The sequence below is a fragment of the Kogia breviceps genome, chromosome 6, assembly GCF_026419965.1.
Source record: "Kogia breviceps isolate mKogBre1 chromosome 6, mKogBre1 haplotype 1, whole genome shotgun sequence".
In the NCBI taxonomy this organism is placed as follows: Eukaryota; Metazoa; Chordata; class Mammalia; order Artiodactyla; family Physeteridae; genus Kogia; species Kogia breviceps.
The window spans coordinates 63783192-63808084 of record NC_081315.1 but is presented as its reverse complement, the minus strand read 5'-3'; the positions used below and the strand labels follow the sequence as shown (position 1 = coordinate 63808084).

The 24893-nt window shown below is 39.5% G+C and overlaps 1 protein-coding gene across 2 annotated transcripts; it reads left to right on the top strand.

Moving 5' to 3' along the window:
• Positions 1–6303: 6303 nt before the first annotated feature.
• Positions 6304–24247, top strand: COQ2 (coenzyme Q2, polyprenyltransferase). 2 transcript variants are annotated; one of them, XR_010841040.1, is made up of 8 exons: positions 6349–6622; positions 11139–11305; positions 15350–15471; positions 16764–16849; positions 18505–18638; positions 21568–21756; positions 22424–22545; positions 23581–24247. XR_010841040.1 is itself a non-coding variant. In XM_059066995.2 (7 exons), the coding sequence occupies exons 1-7, from the start codon at positions 6307–6309 to the stop codon at positions 23743–23745; spliced, it is 1179 nt and encodes a 392-aa protein (XP_058922978.1). In that variant the 5' UTR covers positions 6304–6306; the 3' UTR covers positions 23746–24247. The 2 variants fall into 2 exon arrangements, 1 of the variants encoding a protein (XP_058922978.1); XM_059066995.2 differs by lacking the exon at positions 22424–22545 and having other exon boundaries at positions 6304–6622.
• The last annotated feature ends 646 nt before the right edge of the window (positions 24248–24893 follow it).

The window sequence follows — 24893 nt, the reverse complement described above, 5'->3', positions numbered from 1 at the left end:
TTTTGTGCAACATCAATGGCTGGTCATTTCTATATTCCTTTCTGTTCATGCCTGATTATCCTATTTTTTTTTTTTTTTTTTTTTTTTTTTTTTTTTGCGGTACGCGGGCCTCTCACTGTTGTGGCCTCTCCCGTTGCGGAGCGCAGGCTCCGGACGCGCAGGCTCAGCGGCCATGGCTCACGGGCTTAGTTGCTCCGCGGCATGTGGGATCTTCCCGGACCAGGGCACGAACCCGTGTCTCCTGCATCGGCAGGCGGATTCTCAACCACTGCGCCACCAGGGAAGCCCTATCCTATTTTTTAATGGAAGAGACATATTAACTAAGTTAGGGGCCGCTCTGTTTCTCAAGGGACAAGGAAGGCACCCTTATCACCAAATGATATTAACAAAAAATAAAGAACAACAGATTAAATCTATAACTGAGATAAAAGACTCAGTAGACCCTAAAATATGAAACACTGACGTTCTAGGCCTAGCCAAAAACAAACAGATTGAGGCCTTAAGTCACCCTCTTCCAGATTTAGAAACTGTTTGGGAAAAAATGGTTTGGATCTTCAAAATCATGGTTATAATCTCTTTTAATGACTCCTTTACTGCTTAATTTCTTTTAATTTATATCTTTTCGTAGACTCATCCTCTGACACTTAACATCCAAGAGGGCTTAAAAGACGATGCTAAACAAAGTGACATTCGTTTACAGTTCTCCCAACAGAGAAGGGACAGTCAGCCAGGTGTTTTACTCCTTCTCCAGGTAGGCCTACTTCCCATCTCAGCAGGAAACAGCTAATGATCAGTTGTCATCCCTTACTCCCTTTTAAGCATAAAATGGTAAACACCTGGAGAGGGGAATGATAGGGACAGAGTAAAGGGACAAAGCAGGTGATTAAATAGTTAATCAATCCCACTAGGGGATTGTAAGTAGAAAAAATATGAGAGACCCCTGTAAATTAATGATTACTCAAGAAAGCAGGTTTGCTTAACCACAAAACCAAGCAGGCTTGCTTAGCAACAAAACCAAGGCAACAGAAGCATGAGACGTGCCCCAAAACAATAAAACAATGGTGGAATGAGACCCACATCCTGCCCAGTGAGCTCACTAAGTTAATGATCCCTAGGACATGCTCTCTGCACACATAAAAACCAATAATTTATACAAAGGTGCTCATTGTACAGAGACCTGAAATAATTTTTTACAGTCCTGGCTTGACTGTGTAGGGACAAAAAAACTCCCCTGCCCAACCTGGAGAAGGAGCTGATGATGGAAGCATGATGTCTACTCAAAAATGAAGAGGAAAGTGGTCTTTTCCCCCTCCTCACTTTTCCTTTGATTATAAAACTGTAGCCCACTAAGTTCTCGGGGTGTGGCACCCTCTCGCCTGCCCGCTTGTAAGCCTCACAAGCATCCTATTCTAATAAATCACTTCTTATCTCTCACTTTGCCTCTTGCTGAATTCTTTCTGCACTGAGACGTGAAGGACTGGGTTCTTCAGAGCCCCCTGATACCACATCTATCAGTTTCAGGAGGACTATCTACAATTCTGAAAGTCATGGCAGTGGTTATGGGCAGATGCTGTTCTCATTTAAGTTTCAGGGTAGAGAGTATGCTCAAACAAAATAACAGACTCAGAAACTCAGCCTTCATCTTCATCTCCCCACAAAATCCAGCTCCAAGGCTCTTTTCCCCACCAAGCACAAAAAACACTCTGATGGCAAGCCTGATGATTGCTCTACAGTAATGAGCCCACCAAGGGAGCTAGAAGAGGCCCAGGTCCAGAGGCCCAGCTCCCAGCTAGAAGAGGCACTCCCATTGAGGGTGACAATGGCAGGACAAGGTCTAGGACTAGTACTTCTGCATCAAGCTGCAGAGCAAGATCTGGCTACTCTGCAAGTTCACATTTTCTCTGTGTCTCCCCTGAGTTCCATTCATCAGAGACAGGACCACATACACTATTCTTATTCCTCATTTAAATCTCCTTAAAATGATGAAAAGCTAAGGAAAAGGTGGGATATTTCCCTCAAATCTATAGAAATACACACTGACAGGCTTCTAAGAAGTATAACTAAGAATTCCATCACATAGATAATTTCTACTTTGGGGACAATTTAAGTGCTTGATATGCCTACAGAAACACATTGTTCTAAAGGCCAAGGCAATGTCTACTGAATTTGAGTCTGAGATGTCTTTGTTGAGTTTTAGAATCCAGATGAAAAGACATCGAAACTGTTAAAAGGTAAATTGAGGCATATTAAAATTTTTAAGAGTTTATTTGAACATTTATCTATTCAAACGGTCCAGAACCAAACTGGAAGTGGTTAGGAACACACCTCGGACAGGAGCCAAGGAAAAGACGTATGAAGAAAGTGTGAAGCAAAGTAAAAGAAATTATTTGATTGGCTATAGCTTAAAGCCTAGTTGGCTATTTGTGACTAGTTATCCTTAGCATTCTGATTTCCTAACCTTGAGGCAGTTACAAACTTAGATTTGGGTTTGCTTATTTAGGCTGCCACAGCACAGAATCACATCAGTCTAACGTCCTCCTCATTTAATTAATTTAACAAACATATGGAGGAGGATGGCTGTGTGATCAGGAGTCCCCCTTCAACAATGCTGACCCTTGGCCTAAACCTCTTACCTGTACCCCAGCCACACAAGACACCCTATGAAGACCCATATCCCCAAAGAGTACTCTTTTTTTTTTTTTGCGAGACACAGGTCTCTCACTGATGTGGCCTCTCCTGTTGTGGAGCACAGGATCCGGACTCGCAGGCTCAGCGGCCATGGCTCACGGGCCCAGCCGCTCCGCGGCATGTGGGATCCTCCCGGACCGGGGCACGAACCCACGACCCCTGCATCGGCAGGCGGACTCTCAACCACTGTGCCACCAGGGAAGGGAAGTCCCCCAAAGAGTACTCTTATCCTAGGGCCAATGCAGCCTCACAAGCTCTTTATAGTCCTCCCTTGAATCAGAGTTGCAAGAACTCCTGCCTCTCTGTAGCAGCTCCCAACCAGAAAAATCCTGTAATGTTTATAACTGGGGGAGGATAGGTAGGAAAAGTCCATGCCAGAAGGCTGGATCAGCAAGGGCTGCCACTTTAGAACTTTCCTCATCCCCAGAGGCAGGCATAGAAATATTGAACTGAAGTGCTTATCTGATGTGAGTCTATTTGTTTTGGCTGCAGAAGAGTGGTGTCTCTGGGTTACTGTTTATCACTGCCCTCCAGTTATATGTCCTTAAAAGTGAGCTCATCTGTTTCCAACTTCTGAAAGAGTAAGTTGCAAAGTCAGCTGGGACAAGTAAGCTTCAGGATGCTACTGCTGTCTTGTCCTTGGAGCATGTCTTTTTTTTTTTTTTTTTTTTTTTTTTTTTTTTTGTGGTACGCGGGCCTCTTACTGTTGTGGCCTCTCCCGTTGCGGAGCACAGGCTCCGGATGCACAGGCTCAGCGGCCATGGCTCACGGGCCCAGCTGCTCCGCGGTATGTGGGATCTTCCCGGACCGGGGCACGAACCCGTGTCCCCTGCATCGGCAGGCGGATTCTCAACCACTGCGCCACCAGGGAAGCCCGAGCATGTCTTTTATTTTCACATAAAATATCCTGAGCTGAGTCTAGGGACCTGATTGAAAACATCTGCCTGTTGGTCTGTCTGTTACTTTAAGAAAGGAAGAAGTTTATGCAGGTAAAATTTCTATTAGGACTAGAATTGCCATACCTTTAAGTCTCCTTCTGACTCCTATATACATATACATATGTATGTATATATAACATTTATATATGGAATATATATTTATGAATATTTGTATATTTATATATTGCCATATAAGAAAAATATTTAGTTTTTGTCTCTAGTTCCTGGCACAAAGTTCCTAAAACCCTTGGAATTTCCTGAGTGGTGTCTTTTCTCATTCATAAGGAGCCTCCTTTGAGCGCACCAGAGTTTATACTAATGAGAGGACTTTTGTAAAGTCCCAAAGGATGGGGGCTGGTTGCCAGAGGAACCAACCATCTGATTAGTGGGTTGGAACTTTTAGCCCCACTCAGATCTCCAGGGAGGGGAGAAGGACTAGAGATTGAGTTCAGTCACCAATGGCCAGTGATTTCATCCATCATGCCTATGTAATGAGGCCTCCATAAAACCCCAGAAGGACAGAGTTCAGAGAGCTTCAGGGTTGGGAAATAAGTGGAGTTGAGGGGAGAGTGGTGCATGTATAGAAAAGGCATGGAAGCTCTGTGCTCTTTCCCACATACCTTGCCCTATTTATCTGCTCAATCTGGCGGTTCCTGGGTTATGTCCTTTTATAAAAAACTGATAATTAGGAAAGTGAAACGTTTTCCTAAGTTCTGTGAGTCACACTGGCAAATTAATCAAACCCAAGGAAGGGGTCTTGGGAACCTCTGATCTGTAGCCAGTGTAGGGAAGCAAAAGTTTGTCACCCCGTAATGTGTCTCTTTGACATGGAGATTTTTTTAGGCTGGTTGTTTTTAAGAAACAAATGGCTCAGGAGGAGCTTTACCTTCTCCCCTCTACAACTGCCTAAAAGACTTTAGAAAGGATCTGTTCCAGGAAGGAAGCTATCACCATAGATAACTACAGTATAATGTGAGCTAGGTGTGGTAGACAGGGAGGAACCTGGCAAAACCTGTTCGTTAAAATTCTGAGTCCTATTATTTCTGTATGGTCCAGCAAACATTTGTTTACCAAACATTTGCTCTTTTCATTCTTTCATTTCTTTCTTTTCCTTTGAAGTCCCAGGCCCTTACCCCTTCTCCTTAGTCCAGGAGACCATATATACCTCATTTTACCTGACTGTCTTTGGAGGCTCTCCTGTTAGGATTCCCCATTATATATGTAATTAAATTTGACTTTCTCCTGTTAATCTGTCTCATGTCAATTAATTCTGAGGCCAGCTGGAAGAACCTAGAAAGGTAGAGGAAAACTTTTTTCCTCCCCCAAAATGGTAGGTCAGAAGCACAGGTAACAACCTGGACTTTTTTTTTTTTTTTACTTATTTATTTTTGGCTGCGTTGGGTCTTCTCTGCTGAGCGCGGGCTTTCTCTAGTTGCGGCGAGCAGGGGCTGTTCTTTGTTGCGGTACGTGGGTTTCTCATTACGGTGGCTTCTCTTGTGCGGAGCACAGGCTCTAGGCTCGTGGGCTTCAGTAGTTGCAGCATGCAGGCTCAGTAGTTGTGGCTCGCGGGCTCTAGAGCACAGGCTCTGTAGTTGTGGCACACAGGCTTAGTTGCTCCACAGCACGTGGGATCTTCCCGGACCAGGGCTCAAACCTGTGTCCCCTGCATTGGCAGGCAGATTCCTAACTACTGCGCCACCAGGGAAGCCCCGATAACCTACACCTATGATGGGCTTCTTAAGTGGGGGTCAGCGACCTTACAGAACTGAGCCTGCAACCTGTGGGCTCTGATGCAAACTCCAGATAGATAGTGACAGAACTGAGTAAAGTTATAGGACACTCAGGGGTTGCAGAGTTGCTTGATGTGTGGAAAATCCACACGTTTGATGTCACAAGCCAAGTAGTGTTGTAGTAGAATACTGAGAGCAAATGCGGACAGGAGGAAGTGTGTGTTTCCCTTTACAAATATAAAACGAAATTTCCCAGGGCCTTGATCCCTCTGTCTACAACTGAACAGGCTGTGAGCTACTTTTGTAAATTTATTAAGGACCACCCCAATGCCACCACCACTGGAGACAAGATATCACAGAATCGCTGTTGAGGTTTTAAAGAAAGGTGCTGAAAGACTAACCCAATTCCCTAGAATACTAAAATTCAAATGAGAGACTTGCCCATAGTCAGTCAGTAAGTGATTAAATGGGATAATACATGTAAAGTGCCTGTAACCGTGCCTGGCACAGAGCGCTATCCAGAAGTTGGCTATGATTAACCCCTTCGAGCAGATATTCTAGCTGCAGGCTCATAGCATCCCACACACTCGCTGCCTCCGGATTATACGAACTGCTTTGAATTGATAATCAAGTTTAAGGTTTTCACTTGTGTAATGCATGTCTGTTAACTCTGAGTACGATTTTAATGTACATTCTCGGATTTGGCCGCTTGGTGCCCTTTTAGCTTTAAAAAGGAAACACCGCAAATCAGTATTTTGGGTTCAGTAAGTTTTTCTCGGTTTTTTTTTTTTGTTTGTTTCTTTTTTCCTGTTACAACTGCTACGTATTTTGATAATAGGAACTCCTTTACCTGAAGAACTCCCTTACAGGTCAAGGTGACCGCGATCCTTCCTGTTTCACATTACTCGAAAAGCTCCGACCACCTGGTCATCCTACTGACGTCACTGCGCATGCCTGCCTGTGACCGGACGCTCGGCAATGACGTCAGGCCCCTGCGGGTCTGCGCTCTCCAGAGCGCCATGCTGGGTGCGGCAGGCGCGGGTCTCGTGCGGGGCCTGCGGACAGGGACGCAGGTTTGGCTGTGGAGCTCGCGCGGCCGCTCCCTCACCTTGCCGGCACGTGGGCTCCACGCGGGAGACTGGCGGCCCTCAGCCGGGCGGGGGCACCTCGGGCGGCGGCCGAGCCTGCCTGCGGCGACAATCGTGAACTCGGCGCCCCGCCCTCTGCAGCCCTACCTGCGCCTCATGCGGTTGGACAAGCCCATAGGTGAGTGTGAACGGACGCGGCGGTCTGGGGGCTACGGGCGCAGTGGAAGTGAAGCCCGAAAGCCGGGGCTCGGCCGCCAAGCGCCGAATACTGTCAAGACACCCAAATAGGACGATCTCCGAAGTAACAGGCCGGCTGTCACGCCTCTCTGAAACCTGAGCTCGTGAGCCGGGCAAAAAATTCGCTCATTCCACAGTCCGTGTTTAAGTAGTGAATCGAGCAGAAATTCCGTACCCGTATCTTTGCATTTGCGCAGATTTACAGTGTGGAAGCACTTCTACGTTCATTATGTTTCATCCTCATAATCCCAGAGCAAATAATTGAGACGATAAAGACGCCGAGGAAATTAAGGTTCTTTGGCAGAGCCAGACTAAATGATGCTGAGTTTTTTTTAGCTCTTTGCCCTGCACTATCCGTCACACAAAGATTTAATTCATTTGGATGCTGCAGGTACAGCATTTATGGAGTACTTATCTGCTTACAGTGGCCTCCTAAGGGAGGATTTTGCTGAACTTCCTATTTAAATTCACCTTTCTCCTCAGTCTCTCTTTACCCCCCATTTTTCTTCATAGCATTCGCCACTAGCCTTATGCATTTATTGGTTGATACACTTCTCCAATACAGTATAAGGTCCACTTATATGGGACTTTTATATCTAGTGTCTAGAACAGCCTAGCAGTAGTATTGAATGAATTAAGTCCTACAGCACTGCGTAGCCTTAGTGCTAGAAAGAGCTATGGAAACTTTGTACTTTCAAAGAACTCCCAGTCTAGTTTAAAAAGACAGAGTATTGGGTGAGTTGGAGAAGATTGGGTTAATAGTATTACGTATGTTAAGAAGATACAAGCCTGCTTGCTTTGGTTCTAAATAAGGTGACTGTAGGATTTTTCAGACAACTTATGAATAGTACTATTAGAATTCATTCAGCAAACATTTTTTGAGCCCTTACTGTATGCCAGGAACAATAAATTGACATTGACAGTAGTAGAATTCCAGGTTTGATACTTCTTTACTTAAATTCTTTTGTGGAGTAATTTTATGTTTATTGTTTTATTTTGTTGAATTTTGATCTTGTTAAAAAGTGGGTTTCATTGTTTTTCAGGAAGGATTACAACTTCCTACAACCATGTCACAAACTACATTATTTCAGGAGGTTTCAGCAGGTAGCACTCTTTCCTCTAAATTGGTGGTATAACTGGTTTTACCACGTTTATGGCTGAAACTCCATTTATGTTTTCTTGAAGACAATGTGTAATTAGTGAATGAATCTTAGACTCCGTTTACACAAGCTCTTTGGTCTACCCATCACCTCTTAGAATGCTTACTCACTTTATAATCTCCCAGAGAGTTTTTACTTTTTCTATAATAAATATATCTTTCTGAAACCTATTGCATCCTCCCACCTCTGCATCTTTCTTCATGGGAGAGAACAGAATGAAAGTGTCATAGGGGAGACCAAAAAATGTTGCTGAGAATCAGGAGGGCAAAAGAATAAGAATTCATGGGTATTTAGAGCTTTAGGTATCCAGAGTGATAGCCTGGAGCCAAACTGCTTGGGTTTGAATTCCAGCTCTGCCATTTTTTTGCCTGTGTGGCCTTGGGCAAATTACTGTCTCTGTGCTTCAGTTTCTGTGTTTGTTAAATGGGTATAATAGAAGTTGTGCCTATCTCATAGGTTTGTTGTAAGAATCAAAAGTATTGTAGGACAGCACTTGGCACAGAGTAAGCACTATGAATTTGTTACTGTTTTCATTATCATCATTATTAATATTGTCTTATAACAACTCTAAGAGGTAGATGATGTTCTTTCCCCTCTTTTGTAGATGAGGAGCACTGAGGCTTCAAGTTTAATATACTTTAGTGTCTAGTGTCACTTACTAGGAGCAGACATTGAACCTTCACTACAGGAACCTTCCTCATCTGTAGGGGTGCCCTGCAGATTCCTATCAGTGAATACGGTACCTAAAATGCAGACTTACAGCCAAGGAAATTTTGACACTGACACAAAATGCTATAGGCGTTTACACATCTTTCTCTTTAGAATTCTTTTTTTTTTTTTTTTTTTTTTTTTTTTTTGCGGTATGCGGGCCTCTCACTGTTGTGGCCTCTCCCGTTGCGGAGCACAGGCTCCGGACGCACAGGCTCAGCGGCCATAGCTCACGGGCTTAGTTGCTCCGCGGCACGTGGGATCTTCCCGGACCAGGGCACGAACCCGTGTCTCCTGCATCGGCAGGCGGATTCTCAACCACTGCGCCACCAGGGAAGCCCTAGAATTCTTTTTTAAATGGAACCTTCACTTCTGCTTGTACCAGGAAAATGCCTGTGAAGTAGTGTTCTTTTTTTTCTATCAGGGCAGGATCAGCTAGCTACTCCTCTGTCCCTCTGAGCTATACTGATAGGTCCAGAGAAAAGGAAGTGGTTAAACCCATTGTGTTTTAACCTCTTCGTGCATCTGTTTCCTCATCTGTAAAATAGGAATAATAATAGTGCCTACTTCATAAGGGTATCTTTGAGGATTAAATGAGTTTGTATATATAAAGCATTTAGAACACTGCTTGACATTTCACAGACATTTAGAAAATGGCATTGTTGTTATTGTTTTAGATGGGACACACTGAATATGAGTCTGTCCAGGACAACCTGAATTCAGGTCTAGACTGGTCATTTCTGATTTTTAGCCTCTCCTTGCCTTGCCTTTTCTGTGTGTTTAAGCCCCTTTTGGAAAAGCCTTCCTGAGTTTTTCCTACTCCATCTCCCATTAACTTGGGTGGCACTGTTTTATGCCTTTATAGCATCCTGTACTTTCCCTGTTGTTGAATTGATCTATTTCAGTGTTATTTATTTAACTGTGTTTCTTCCTTTTGCTTATAAGCTGTGTGAAGGCAGAAATCAGACCTCACTTAGTCACCATTGTATTCCCAGTTCCTGGAACAGCTCTAGTACAAAGTATGTGCTTTATAAATATTTGCAAATGAATAAAGCTTAAATTTAATGAAGCTTAAACATGATCATACGGACTTTGTCATTTGACCATTTTTGTACAGGATCTGATTTTTCTTTAGCCACATGTCCTATTTATTCCACTTTTTGAGGAGGAAGAAATTATCCTCTACCCTTCTAAGTTAAGTTTAAGAATTAAGTTGACATGAGACAAAAATTTAATAGCATGTGTGGGTGAGAGAGACCCAGGAAGACTGAGTAACTCACCAAAATGGCCAAAATACCCTCATCTTAAATATCTTCAGCTAAAGACACAGCAGGATATTGGGGATAGTGGTTTGGGACTTAAAAGGGGAGGAAGGTAATTCACTGGAGATAGAAAAGTAAATGTTTGGTAAATGGTTGTCTCTGGTCTCTAGGCCCTATCAAGTTTCCCCACCACACCTAGCCCATATTTTTGGCAGATATCTGATGATAGCTCTACTCTGGTAACATTCTTGAAAGTGTTCTTGAATCTTCTGTTTCTTAAAAATAATCGGCCTAAATTAATCCTCATGCCAAAGGGACACATTTGTGGGATGGCACTCTTATATTGCTAATATACACTCTTATATTACTAATAGGAAAGAAAAGCTCAGAATTTATCTAATAGGTACAATATCCAAACATTTGTTGAAAGATTTTCTTTTGAAAATAGGATATCTACTACAGGTCATGTGTGAAGGCTCCTATACCTACAGTTTATTTGGTTTTAGCTTAATTTCATCTGGTTTATGGGCTGAGTACCAAGAACTATTCCCATTTGTGCATGTAGTAGCAAAATATTCTTTAAAAGTAGGTTAATCCTTCTTTTCCCCCAAACCATTTTATTATATTGTATTAACAACAATAAAGTTTTATGAAAGTTTTTTGAGCAGGTAGTACATGCAGATGATACAAAATTTAAAAAGGTGTAAGGGTATAGAGTGAAAACTAGGTCTTCCACCCCTTTTTCCCAACCAACCAGTTTTCTTCCCCAAAGGCAACTCTCAGTGTCAGTTTCTAATGTTTCCTTCCTGACATAGTTTATGAACATACAATTCAAATGTATGTATTTGTTCTATATGTGTATGCATGTGCGTATATACACATACACACACACATGTATAGGAAAACTCTTCAGCTTGCCCTCCACAGGAACGGGAACATTTGGAACCTCATCAGACATGTATGACTCTCCAGCTGCCCAGAGTATGTTGTCAGCCTTTGGGTTGTGCCAGTCTGCTAGGTGGAAAATGTTATCTCAGTGTGTGTACTTATCGAAGTTGAGTATCTTTTCATTGGTATAAGAGCCATTTGTATTTTCTATTACGTTTTTTGTCCGTTTTTCGATCAGGCTTTTGATCTGTCTTCAGTTTCTGGGAGCCCTATATATTTAGGGAGAATAGTCCTCTGTTATATGAGTTGCAAGCTTATTTTCCCAGTTTTGTCGTGTGTTTTTGACTTTGTGTTCCTTACTTCTTTTGGATACAGGGTTTCAAACAAATGAAAACAACTAACTTAATTTGTACCTTTTTTGTCTTTTTATTTTGCTTAGGAACCTGGCTACTGTATCTGCCATGTGCTTGGAGCATTGGTCTGGCAGCTGAACCAGGTTGTTTTCCAGATTGGTACATGTTATCCCTCTTTGGCACTGGAGCTGTTCTGATGCGTGGAGCAGGCTGTACTATTAATGACATGTGGGACCAGGACTACGATAAAAAGGTAGATTCGTCCCAGAAAGGAACAGAGAGGCTCCTCTCAATTCTGCAGAGTAAGATGGTGGCATCACTTTTGAATGCCACATAAAGCAACAGGATCATTTAGTGTCCTCACTGAAATCCAGCGTAAGAAGTGCCAGTATCAGTTGAATAGCTGGTGTTGCAAAGTTCAGTGTGCTTCCTTTCTCAACAGAGGAGCGGCCATGGGGGCAAGGTGTGTACATCATTTTTACAAAATGAATTACAATTTGGAAGGCCAGAGAAAGGATGTTGGGAGTGAAGGTGAAAATTCCATCCTGAACCTTTGGGTGTCTAAAAGAACTGTCATCCCTTCCTTTGAGATATATGTTGGAGCCATAACTATTCATATGTAAATCAGATCTTAATTTAAATGAATCGAGGCAGCCCTATTAGCATTTGCTATAATTATTTCTGTTAAAAACATAATTTTATTTTTTTCTCCTTAGAAAAATAATACATGTTTATTCTGAAAAATTCAGACAGTACAAAAGTAGAAAGGATAGAAAATGCAAGTCTTCCTTATCACCTCCCCCAAGCCCCCAGAAAAAACTTCATTTAAAGTTTGATACATTATATTTCTCTAGATTATTTTCTATGCATGTTCTAATGCATGCATGTAATTATTTCTTTGTTCTTCAATAGACCGTTATTTTCTCAAGGGAATGGTCCATCTTGTTTGCCTTTTATTCCAGCAGCCATACTATAACAAGTATAAAATCATTAAATGCTTGAGTAAATAATCAAATAAACTTTCAATTTATAAGAAATCCAGGGTGAATTATGTGAAGTAAATTATGTGAAGCCATGTAATTATGTGAAGTAAATTATGTGAAGCCATGTAAATTATGTGAAGCCATGTGACACTCACATAAAGTGAATAATCTTCCCTGGTTTGCCTTTCATATAAGTCTTAGTTTTCCTTAAGCAAAGCACACCTATAATGATTTTTAGCTTATAGAACAGTGTCACATTAATAATTTTTAAATTCAAAAACATTTATTGAATACCTACTGTCTATGAGACACAGTGACAGGTTCTAGGATTGTGTGGATGAAAGACAACATTGCTGACTTCAGTTTAGTAGCTATCAAGAGATGGTGTCCACAGGGGCACTTACTGCAGACCACCTACCTTACCTTAGCGTAATGCAGGGTGTTAGAGAGAAGTTTTGATGGGGTGAGGTGGGGTAAGGTGACTTTGGAACTATGACAGACTAAGATGGCAAAAAAAGCCTGGACAGGAGGGTGAAGGTCACTCTAGGCAAAGGGAACAGCAGACACAGAGGCATGGCTGTGAGATAAAGTATATTATGCTTGACAGCTGCAACTGTGTGGTCTGTGTGTGGCTGGAGGGTAGGATAGTGACAGAGTGGCAGGTGATGCATGGTAAAGGCATCTCTATGTCTTGCTGACCATTGGGATGCTTTGATCTATGCCAGGAGATGCGTACTTTCTTGTTTTGGGGGTTTGCACATCCTGGTCGGTTTTTCATCTGCATAACCATATGAATGAGGCTTCTGGCCAGTATCACTTCAAAATAATTATTGAACACATTTAGAGCAGCCTCATGTCAAAATCCTGGTTGTGATATTGTACTGTAAAGTTTTGCAAGATGTTACCCTTGGGGAAAACTAGATAAAGGATACATAGGATCTCTATATTTCTTATAATACAGAGATTTTTTTTTAATTGCATGTGAATCTACAATTATCTCAAAAGAAGTTTAATTAAAAAAATAACATAATCAAACCAACCAACATTTTCTACTTTTTTAATTAACGAAATAGAGCCATTTTAGCTTTGTCTTAAGTGATTTTTATTCTCACTAGATAAAAAGGGAACTGATTAGATATCTTACATCTCCCCCATGCCATTTTTCTCTTATTAGAGGAATCCAGAGTCTATGCTGACATACAACAAAGCACTTAAATGAGTATTTTATAGATATGGTTTTGCTAACATGAATTTTAAAATGTTATGAGAATCTCTTTTACAGAATGGTCAAATTGTAACGCTTACCTTACATTTTCTTAAAGACAGTATGTTTATGGCTGAGGGTTTTGCTTAATATGTTAGATGACTAAGTAAATTGCTAATACATTAAATGGTAAGTGAATTACTATTAGGTTATTTGGGTTAAATGTGTTTTGTTGATGATGTATGTAATCGCTAGTCATGTGATAAACATTAGGTCCAATAAACATTGAAATAATATCAATGCACAGGTGTTAATGATTTGGTTTTGTAAGCTGTGAGCATTCTAGTTTCATAAAAACCACATAGAATATGTTTTTTGATCATCATATTGCATCATTTTTATTCTTTTGATGGAGTGCTTGTTTATTTTCACCTCTTGAGTTTAGCCAGTCAATTACCATTGTACTGAAGGGGCAGTGTAATTTTGTGGTTAGTACTGTGGTTGGTGGGACTGGACTGACTGTGCTACCTTAGTATCTGTGACCTTGGAAAGTTACTGAGCCTCTCTGCCTCAGTTTCCTAAAACTTAGAAATGGCAGGAACTTGTGAGTGGCTAAAAGAGTTGTTACAAGGATTCAATGATGTGATGCATATGTAGCTCTTAGATTATTAGCATTCAAATACTGGCAGGAATAATCATAATATCCTAAATCAAATATAAGAACGTAAATATTATTCCCACTTGAAACTACAGGGACCAAATCAAGGATAAGATATCCAGTTCTGGCACTAAGCAAAATAAGTCATTACAGTTTTTGACACACTGTTTTACTGCACAGTGAAGCGTGCTATAAATTGGGTCAGCAAATTTCTTCTGTAAAGGACCAGATAGTAAATATTTTAGGCTTTGTGGCCCACACAGTCTTTGTTGCAACTACTGCACTGTTAATAGCATGAAAGCAGCCACATACAATGTGTAAAAAAATTGGTGTGTCTCTGTTTCAATAAAATTTTATTTGTGGACACTGAAATTTGAATTTCGTATTTTCATGTGGCACAATACATTACTCTTTCTTTGTTTTTTTTTCAACTACCAAAAAAAGTAAAAACCATTGTTAGCTCACGGTTCCATACAAAACAGACAGAAAGCTGGATTTGGCTCACAGGCCATAGTTTGCTAAACCCTTGCCATAAATCATACAAAAATATGTTATATTAATTGTAGGTAACATTTATTGCATCAGGCATTGCATTCACTCTGTGAGGTAGGTGCTATTATTACCTCTTCCTCTCTTTCTGTTTTTCCTTAAATAGGTAAATAACCTAAGCCTGAGGGAGGTCAAGTAACTCGCCAGAATTCACACAGCCAATAAGTGATGGAATTGAATTCAAATGCTAGGCTCTCTAATCCCAGATACTGAGTGCTTAACTTCCAGCAATGCTGAAAATTTTGGTCATGCTCTTTATTTGTGGTTGAATTTAGAATAATCACATTTCATGATCTCTTGGAAGGAAAAGAACAATATATATCATTTGTTCACATAATTACTCTACCTGTTCATATTCTTACAGTGAGTTTGCCCTTTATATATGGGTGCGGTTAATATAAGATTACAGCCCCATTCCTACATAGACTGGCAAAAGCACTCCCACTTTCAAACTCAGATAGTGTCTTCTTTCTTCATGTCTGATATCTGATTGCAGTGCTTTCCATACTCAAAGCATTTACATGATATCAGCCTTATCTAACATGTTCTGCAGTTTCCTCTCTCCTGAGAATTCTTATTATTCTTGTCCCTCTTTGCTCCATGGAAATTGAACATATACTTGCTAAGCTGAGTAGGTAAATAGTCAGATTATGAAGTTGCTTTGTTCTCTTTCTTTGGAGATGGGATGGGAGATGGAAAGAAAGAGGAATGAATGGTGGGAATTTTTAGTTCTTTTCAAAGCTATTTTAAATAGAAGTTTTGATTCTTGGTAGTACTTCCAATGTTCACCTTTTATTCATATTCTGCCTTAGTACGTACCATGGGCCAGTCTCTTGAGTAAATGTTTAAGTAAAGGATTGAGCTTTTCCCCGACGCTAAGGTATCTGTTTTTATGTTGTTAAGGTTACAAGAACAGCAAGTCGCCCAATAGCTGCTGGAGACATTTCAACTTTTCAATCCTTTGTTTTTCTTGGGGGACAGCTGACCTTGGCACTAGCTGTTCTTCTGTGTCTGAATTACTACAGGTACAGTATATGTGTTTTTCATAATCATGTAAAAAATCTTTCCGTTGACATAGAAGTACATATAAAATAAAATAGAAATATCTATATTACAAAGTTGTTTATTATCTAATCAAGCATTTGTAAAGTTAGCAATGTAAGTAAGTCACCACACATTGTAAAGTCAGGAATGCTTTCAGCCAAAGGAATGAAGAGATCAGCGTTTCATTTCTTCTCCACCACCTCCAGTACTTGCACTATGTGTTCCCTAAAGGACTCAAGACACTTTTCCTAGGTTTTCTAGGTACATGCGTGGGAGTGTGTGTATATACCCATTTGTATAATTTTATTTATCCTGGTAGTATCTCTGAAGCGTTAGAGGCAGAAGTGATTATGCTCACTTTACAAAAAGAGGAACTGGGTCTTTCCCAGAGTCGTATTCCTAATCAATGACAGAAGAAAAAAGAACTCATTCTTATACCTCTTAGAGACAAAATTAGACTTCTGTGCACCAGATGGCTGCTTACATAGTGCTTCAATAGGATAAAAAATGGGCGGAGTTCAGCAAGTAAGCATATTTTATAGAGACTAGACTTAATTGCGTATCTTGTTCTGATAGCTTCAGTCAAGTGAAAACACTTTGAAAGGTTATTCCTGGAGAGGTAGTGTTAAATGAGCTGTGAGCTTCCTAAAAACATCTTACCTGACTGTCATCCTTTCATAGGTACTTTGTGACCTTATCCTCTTCTAGAGAAGTAACCCCTTGTGCACATAGGGAGGGATATCTTGACTCTAATTCTGTTAGGACATCTCAGTTTACTAGCTATCTTAATGTTTGAAAGCAAAATTTAGTCAGTAGCACATGGGGAGTATTATGTTGGATACTGGGGCCAGATGCCTTAGGTTTGCATCCTGGCCCTGCTGCTGACTAGCTGTATAACAATGGCAAATTACTTTCTCTCTTTGACTTCAGTTTTTTTATCTGCAAAAAAACAAGTAGAATAAAACTACCTGCCTCGTAAGGTTGTGGTGAAGGTTATAATGAGTTAACATATATAAAGCAGTTAAAACAGTCCTAATACATGAAAGCATAGCTATTCTTATTTTGTTTCATTGTTTGTAACACTTAAGATATTTTCTAATCACCCTTTATGTTAATTAAAGTCCAGGAATCAAGGTCTAGGAAGAGAATTTTACATAACAAAAAATACAATTTAGATAAATCAATTCCTCATTAGTGTTGCTATTGTTGTCTTATTTGCCGATTTTTAAGAGATGGTGATATTAATCTTTTTAATGTTTTTTCTTGATTTCAGTATAGCTCTTGGAGCAGCATCTCTACTTCTTGTCATCACCTACCCGCTAATGAAGAGAATTACATACTGGCCTCAATTAGCCTTGGGTGAGCTTGAAATAACTATAAGTATTTCCTTCAATACCCTCAAGCTATACTTTTATATATAATATCAATGCGTGTGGTGTGTGTGTGTGTGTGTGTGTGTGTGTGTGTGTGTGTGTGTGTGTGTGTGTGTGTGTGATGTGGCAGAGATAAAATGTTAAGTCGGTCATGAAATTTTCCAAACCAAGAATAGATTTTCATGTTTTAATGGAGGGCAATTACCCATTTTTATTGGCTAAAAAATCTTGGACATCTGATTATCATCATTATTTTCTGAAATGCTCTTAAAAATCTAGGTATGTCATGAAGAAAAAAAATTAGCTGCCTTGACTTGACTTTACCACTCTCTTTAGGTAGTTGATCTAGATGCCCTGAAGATTTTGGGGATTGGACTAGAAAGCACTCTGAGACAGGAGAACAAGAGTTGAAGTTTGTGACAGCTTAGCTCCCTTTCTGGGAAGCCTTCCTTAGACTTAAGAAAGTTAGCCAGTCTCTCCTGGGCTTCCATAGCACTCTAATGTGACACTCATTTCAGCAGCACTAATTCAACAGGAGGATATTGGGAGCCTACTCTCTCTTCCCATTAATAAACTGTAAACACCTAGAAGATAAAGCATTCTTTATATATGGATGGTGCAGCATCTAACATGGCGCTTGACACATCACAGATATTCAATAAATGTTTGTTGGCAGATAGAGGAAGATAGGTAGGTAAGTCAAAACCTATTGCAAAAATATCTACTCCTAGACTTTTCTGTTCTATTCCTAGAATAGTCTAGAGTATTAAGAAAACTAGTATTTTTACTTTAAATATTTATTGAAACCCTGAGTTTTACTTTGTGCCAGGAATCACACCAGGTACTAGGAAAATAAACATGACTGAAACACATTCATCATCTTGAAGGAGCAATTCCCTCAGGTACCTCAAAGTCAGTGGGTCCCAAACATCTTCTCAGAAACCCTTTTTCTCCTCCACATTGCCTATTTCCACTTAGAATCCCTCCTCCTCAGTTGATGAAGTACCTCTCCTCTGTGGTCCCACAGAGCATGCATGTCAGTGTACCTGAGGGACTTGCAGGTGGAGATGTCTAGCAGGCAATTCAGTATCTAGTCTGAAGCTGAGGGTAGTGATTAGGCTCACACGTAGATATTTAGGAGTTGTCACCATGTGGAGTTTGTTTACAGTCCTCATAGAGGGTGGGCTTGAAGAACAAGTGTTCCTGTCTAACTCTTGTTTCTGTAACTTAAAGGGGAAGTAGAACAATAATGCAAAAACACAGGAGTTTGACTCAGATAGTCTAAATTCAAACCCTAGCATCTAATACTAGTTATCATTGGTGCCAGTCATCATACTAGGTAGGATAAATGTTGTTCTCATGAACCTCCTATTTATCAGGGGGATATCATTCTTTCTGTTAGCTATGTTATTTTAATTGTTAATTAACCTTTCTGGTTCTGTTTTCTTTTTTTGTAAAATGAAGCTAATAACTACCACATGAGAGACTTGAGAAAATTTAAGGAAGAAACATATATGAGAAAACAGCATACACAGAGCCTAATACATAGAAGCATTTAATACATGCTGATGCCTCTCTCCTTCCTTTGGAATTCTAAAGTACATTTAGACTTTTCTCCTCTTTCTGTTTCACTAATTATAGGGTTGACTTTTAATTGGGGAGCATTACTTGGATGGTCTGCTGTCAAGGGTTCCTGTGATCCATCGGTTTGCCTTCCTCTTTATTTTTCTGGAATTATGTGGACTCTAATATACGATACTATCTACGCTCATCAGGTAAAGAAATATTCTTTTTCGTAACTTTGGCTTAACTGTTATCATTTTTTAAGAACTTTAATATAAGAACTAAATTAAAGGGAAAGCTTTTATTCTTTAGGCTTTTCCAAAAAATTGAGGTAACATTATATGTGTCATGTGTACAACATTATATTTTGACTTCTGTATACACTACAGCATACTCAGCATCAAAAGTTTAGTTCCCATCCATCACAATACCATTGACCCCCTTTACCCATTTTGCCCTCCCCCTTCCCCTTTCCCCTCTGGTTACCACTAATCTATTCTGTGTATCTATGTGATTAGTTTTATTTTGTTTGTTCGTTTATTTCTCTCTTTTAATATTTCACACATGAGTGAAATCATAGTGGTATTTGTCTTTTTCTGTCTGACTTACTTTACTTAGCATAATACCCTCAAGACCCATCTATGTTATTGCAGTTGGCAAGATTTTATCTTCTTATGGCTGAGTAGTATTCCACTGTATGTATATACCACATGTTTATCCATCCATCTGTTGATGGGCACTCACATTGTTTCCATATCTTTGCTTATAACTAACACTGCAATGAACATTGGGGTACATATATATCTTTTTGAATTAGTGTCTTTGTTTTCTTCAGGTAAATATCCAGAAGTGGAATAGCTGGATCATATGGTTGTTCTATTCTTCACTTTTTGAGGAATCTCCTTACTGTTTTTTCGTATTTATATTCCCACCAACAGTGCACAAGGGCTCCTCTTTCTCCACATCCTTGTCAACACTAGTTATTTCCTGTCTTTTTGATAGCCATTCTGACAAGCATGAGGTGATATCTCATTGTGGTTTTGGTTCGCACTTCCCTATTAATTAGTGATGCTGAACATCTTTTCACATGCCTATTGGCCATCTGTATGTCTTCCTTAGAAAATTTCTTCAGGGGAATGTCTGTGCATATCCTCTGCCCATTTTTTAATTGGGTTATTTGGTTTTTTGTTGTTGAGTTCTTTATATATTTTGGATATTAACATCTTACCGGATATATGATTTGCCAATATCTTCTCCCATGTGGTAGATTGTCTTTTCATTTTGTTGATGGTTTCCTTTGCTGTGCAGAAGCTTTTTAGTTTGATGTAGGCTCATTTATTTATTTCTGCTTTTGTTTCCGTTACCAGCAGAGACATATCCAGAAAGATATTGCTAAGACTGATGTCAGGGAGTATACTGCCTGTTTTCTTCTAGGAGTTTTGTGGTTTCAAGTCTTACATTCAAGTCTTTAATCCATTTTGAGTTAATTTTTATGTATGGTATAAGATAGCGGTCTAGTTTCATTTTTTTGCATGTGGCTGTCCAGTTTTCCCAATGCCATTTGTTGAAGACTGTCCTTTTTCCATTTTATGTTCTTTGCTCCTCTGTTGTAAATTAATTGTTCATATATGGGTGGGCTTATTTCTGGGCTCTGAATTCTGTTTCCAATGATCTGTGTGTGTCTGTTTTTCTGCCAGTACCATGCTGTTTTGATAATGATAGCTTTGTAGTATAATTTGAAATCAGGAAGTATGATACCTCCAGCTTTGTTGTTTTTTCTCAAGATTGCTTTGGCTTTTCAGGGTCTTTTGTGGTTCCATACAAATTTTAAGATTTTTCATTCTATTCCTGTGAAAAATGTTGTTGGTATTTTGATAGGGATTGCATTGAATCTATAGATTGCTTTAGGCAGTATGGATATTTTAATAATTTTAATTCTTCAAGTCCATGAGCACAGAATATCTTTCCATTTCTGTGTGTCTTCATTTCTTTTAACAGTGTCTCAGAGTACAGGTCTTTCACCTCCATAGTTAAATTTATTCCTAGGTATTTTGCTGTTGTTGTTGCAATTGTAAATGAGATTATTTTCTTAATTTCTCTCTTTGAGCTCACTGTTAGTATATAGAAACACAACAGATTTTTGTATATTGATCTTGTACCCTACAGCTTTACTGTATGTGTTTATAATTTCTAACAGGTTTTTGATGGCAATTTTAGGGTTTTCTATATATAAAACCATGTCACCTGCAAATAGTGATTGTTTTTCTTCTTCCTTTCCAATTTGGGTGTCTTTTATTTCTTTTTCTTGCCTAATTGCTCTAGCTGGGAATTCCAATACTATGTTGAATGAAAGTGGCAAGAGTAGGCATCCTCATCTTGTTTCTGATCTTAGAAGGACAGCTTTCAGTTTTTCACCATTGAGTATGTTTGCTTTGGGTTTGTCATATATGGCCTTTATTATGTTGAGGTACATTCCCTCTGTACCCACTTTGCATGCAGCCTTTGATGTCACATGACCATGATTACAACACTCTATGGAAATGCTTACAAATAAAGGTGCTGGAGGGACCAGTCAGCCAGATGTGAGTGTATCATCAAGACCTAGCTCTACTTAAACAGGAAGGATCTGGTGGAAGAGGCAAGGAATAAACTGAGCCAGAAGTGAAATCTGAATGGATGTGGTTAGGTGGCAAGTGAGCATTTTTCCACGTGTGATTTTAGCAAGATTGAAACTAAAATGTATAGGAAATTATTGAGATTTGAAAACTCTGAAGTAAAGAAGAGCTATGTGAAGAATTAGAGTTGAGTTTGACTTCTAATTTATTAGTAAAAGTATAGTTGAAAGTCAGTATAGGGTCATAAAAGTACGATGATATGTAGAAATAGGTCTGGAAGATAATTTTAGCAGTAACATTTAACTTTGATTTGGCCTGCACATTCATTTTTGATCAGCTGTTTCTGAGTTACTGTCATGTTCTTTAAAAGACAAGTTTCTCCTGGAATTAGATGGTAGTGATGGTTGCACAACCTTGTGAATATACTAAGACCACTGAATTACATACTTTAAAATGGTGAACTTTATGATATGTGAATTAATTCTCAGTAAAATCCAGGCAATTTCTTACTACTTCCTAATGTTAGGACAAGAGAGATGATGCTCTGATCGGTCTTAAGTCCACGGCACTGCTGTTCCGTGACGATACCAAGCAGTGGCTCAGTGGCTTCACTGTGGTGATGCTGGGGGCACTGAGCCTGGTGGGAGTGAACATCGGTCAAACTGTGCCCTACTACACTGCTCTGGCTGCTGTAGGAGCCCATTTGGCTCACCAGGTTTGATCTTTTCCTTATCTTTCCCTCTTTTTTCTTTGGTGTAAATTATAAAAATTATTTAAACAAAATGCCCTCAGTGTTTACCAAGCAAGTTACTTCCTTAAACAACTACTTGGCTTGTACTACCTTGAACTGCCCCTTCCCTGCCCCAATATGTCATATAAGAAAGCTAGCTATATTATTTTAGAGAAATAATGTACGCCTAAACCTAGATTTTTTTTTCCTTCTAATTTTCCTAGAATTATTTCTGATGTGTGTCTAGAAAAATTTGAGCAATGTCTTAAGGTTGTGGGTTGAGTTGAATTACTCTGAAAGCAAACTGATCAACACAACTGTATTGTTTAAATGTGGGCAAACTAATCATTCATATGTTTGGGTCACACTGGCACAGGGACCAAGGCAAGATAAGACATAAAATGCGAAGATGTCAGAGTTCTGCCTACACAGTAGGAAACTACCAGAATGTTCACCCAGAACCTCAGCCGCACTTGTTTATATGGCAGGTCTACATCACTGACTTCTGTGAAATGAATGAACTAAGTAGAATTTAATTAAATAGGTTGCTTATAAATGAACTGTATTTTTGCATAAGCATTACTGTTATTTTCTTTGAACAGAATCAAAAAGATGTTAGTAAGCCTGTATTTAGATGATCTATTTTATACAGATCGGTGCATGTGTAAGCAGGACTTGCATAACATGGTATGAAGGAAACTAAAATCTGATGTCCATAAAGTAAACCACATACTATATCACCTTCATTGTTTTCCTCACCAGGAAAGCTAAAAGGTATGAATTAGTGATTCTCCACATTTCACCATTTTCCTCTTCAGAATTTCTCAGCATCTCCTTTTGGTCATTACTCAGCTCCATGGGAGTTGTTATCATCAGTTGATTGTCTGGTTAGGATAATGGATGTTTAGCAATAAGTAAGCACCTGGTTATTAGCAGAGGAAGGCAAAAATTATGGGGATAATCACAAATATTATAGGAAGTACTTGGAACCCACTTTATATTCTGAATTGCCTTTGTGGTCCTCTGCCTAGTCCTTGACACAATACTTTAAGATGGACATAGTCTTCTAGTATTTGGAGAAAGGAAATCATGATGATTTTAAATCTGCAGGTCACATAATAAAGAATAGTTGAGGGCTTCCGATGTTTAAGTCCAGGGAAGCGTAAAATAGGGACATGAGACTTTCTCAATATATTTGCAGGACAACTGTGGAGAAAAGAGAGCATGTTTGGTCGCTACCTGCAGATCTAGGATTTTAGGTGCCCTTCCCTATGTGGGGATGGGAGGGAGATTTTAACATGTATGGGGTTATTTTGGGGTATCATAAATAAACTGGGGAGGGACCACTACAGGCATTTAGTGAGTGAGGGCCAGGTACATTAAATATCTCCTGATGCAGTAGACAGCCCTGCACAGTAGAGAGTTGTCCTGCCCAAATGTAACTTGTTCCTCTGTTGAGAAACATTGCTCCAAAGAATAAAGCTAAACTGGAGGGTAGGAGTTGTAGAGAGCAGATTTTAGATCAATCAGTTTAAGGAAGAACTTTCTAAATAGAATTAAAAATAGCATGTGTTGCCTCTCAGAGTGTTCCTGCACCCATCAAGTGCAAGTTTTTAGCTTAGGTGATATCCATTGAGAGATATGATAGATATTTTCTACGTTGGAAAACAATCTGGGGTACATTAAAGGCTTCCCATTGCTTAAAATTCTATAACAAAGTGCTGTTATCTTCTTCATATTGATGTGTTTATTTGTGATGCCTAAAAGTCCATACCGAATTCTAACATGGCGTGTATTCTTTTCTTATAGATTTACACTCTGGACATCCACAGACCTGAGGATTGTTGGGATAAATTCACCTCCAACCGAACAATAGGACTAATAATTTTTTTAGGAATTGTCCTTGGGAATTTGTGGAAAGAAAAGGAGACAGATAAAACAAAGAAAAATATAGATAATAGAATAGAAAATTAGCAAATTAAGTTTATCTGGGGATTTTTAAAACAAACTTTTACAAAATACTCTCAGATCTTATTACCACATAACTAGATTTGAATAACAGTCTTACAATATGTTAATGAATTACAAACCAGTAGATGAAGTTTTAGAGCATTTTTGCCTAGATTTTAGTTCAACTATGTACTAGTCAAATTCTTCCCCGTCACGGAAACCAGGAACTCTTCAGGATTTGCGATCACCTGGAGTATTTAAGTTATAACTCTCATCTGCAGTTACAGGAATTATATGAGTTTTGGCACTTTAGAAAAAAACTTGATGTGTGTCTCATCTAAATGACTGTCTCTATAGGAAAATGGACTCTCTTTTTAGGGCAAAATAAAGCCTGCTACAGGAAGTTGAGGCTTATTGTTCTTTGCGTTGACCTTTACTTACTGCCAAAAGCTGTAATTCAGGAAACCGTTCTGTTTTTTATATTTTAGGAGTATTTAAATCAGTAAATAAAATTTTTTACCTGTTATACCTGTACATACTGCTGTTTGTTACCAACCCTGACATTTATTTGAGAGGTCTCTGTATATAACCATAGTGACCAGGATGGGCAGGCAGTCACTAATGATTATTTTAATTTCTATTTATTTATTTTTTATCTCAGGTGATTGTAATTGATAGGATAGTGGTATATGGGTTAGGTGTAGTAACTATTTTTTTTCCTTACCCCCTTCAGAATATTCTTAACACAGCATCCACAATGATTTTCTTAAAACCTCTATAAGGTCATGTCATTCTTCTTCTCAGAACCCTCCCAGATCTTCCCAGGTCACTCAGTACAAACTAAAAGTCTTGTCACCTGCTAGGCCCACCATGATCTGGCCTTGTCTGTGGCTCCTCCACTCACACCCCTCTGCAACCCTGCTGGCCTCCGCACTGCACCTCAACAGGCTGGACAGACTCGACCAAGGGCCTTTACATGTACAATTTCCTTTGCCTACAGTGCTCTACTTGAATTATGTCTTAGTCCTTCACTACAGGTCTTTTCCTAAATGTCACCTTCTCAAAGAGGCTTTCTTAGCCATTGTTTCTAAAATTTCATTTACAGGGGCTTCCCTGGTGGTGCAGTGGTTAAGAATCCACCTGCCAATGCAAGGGACACGGGTTCCATCCCT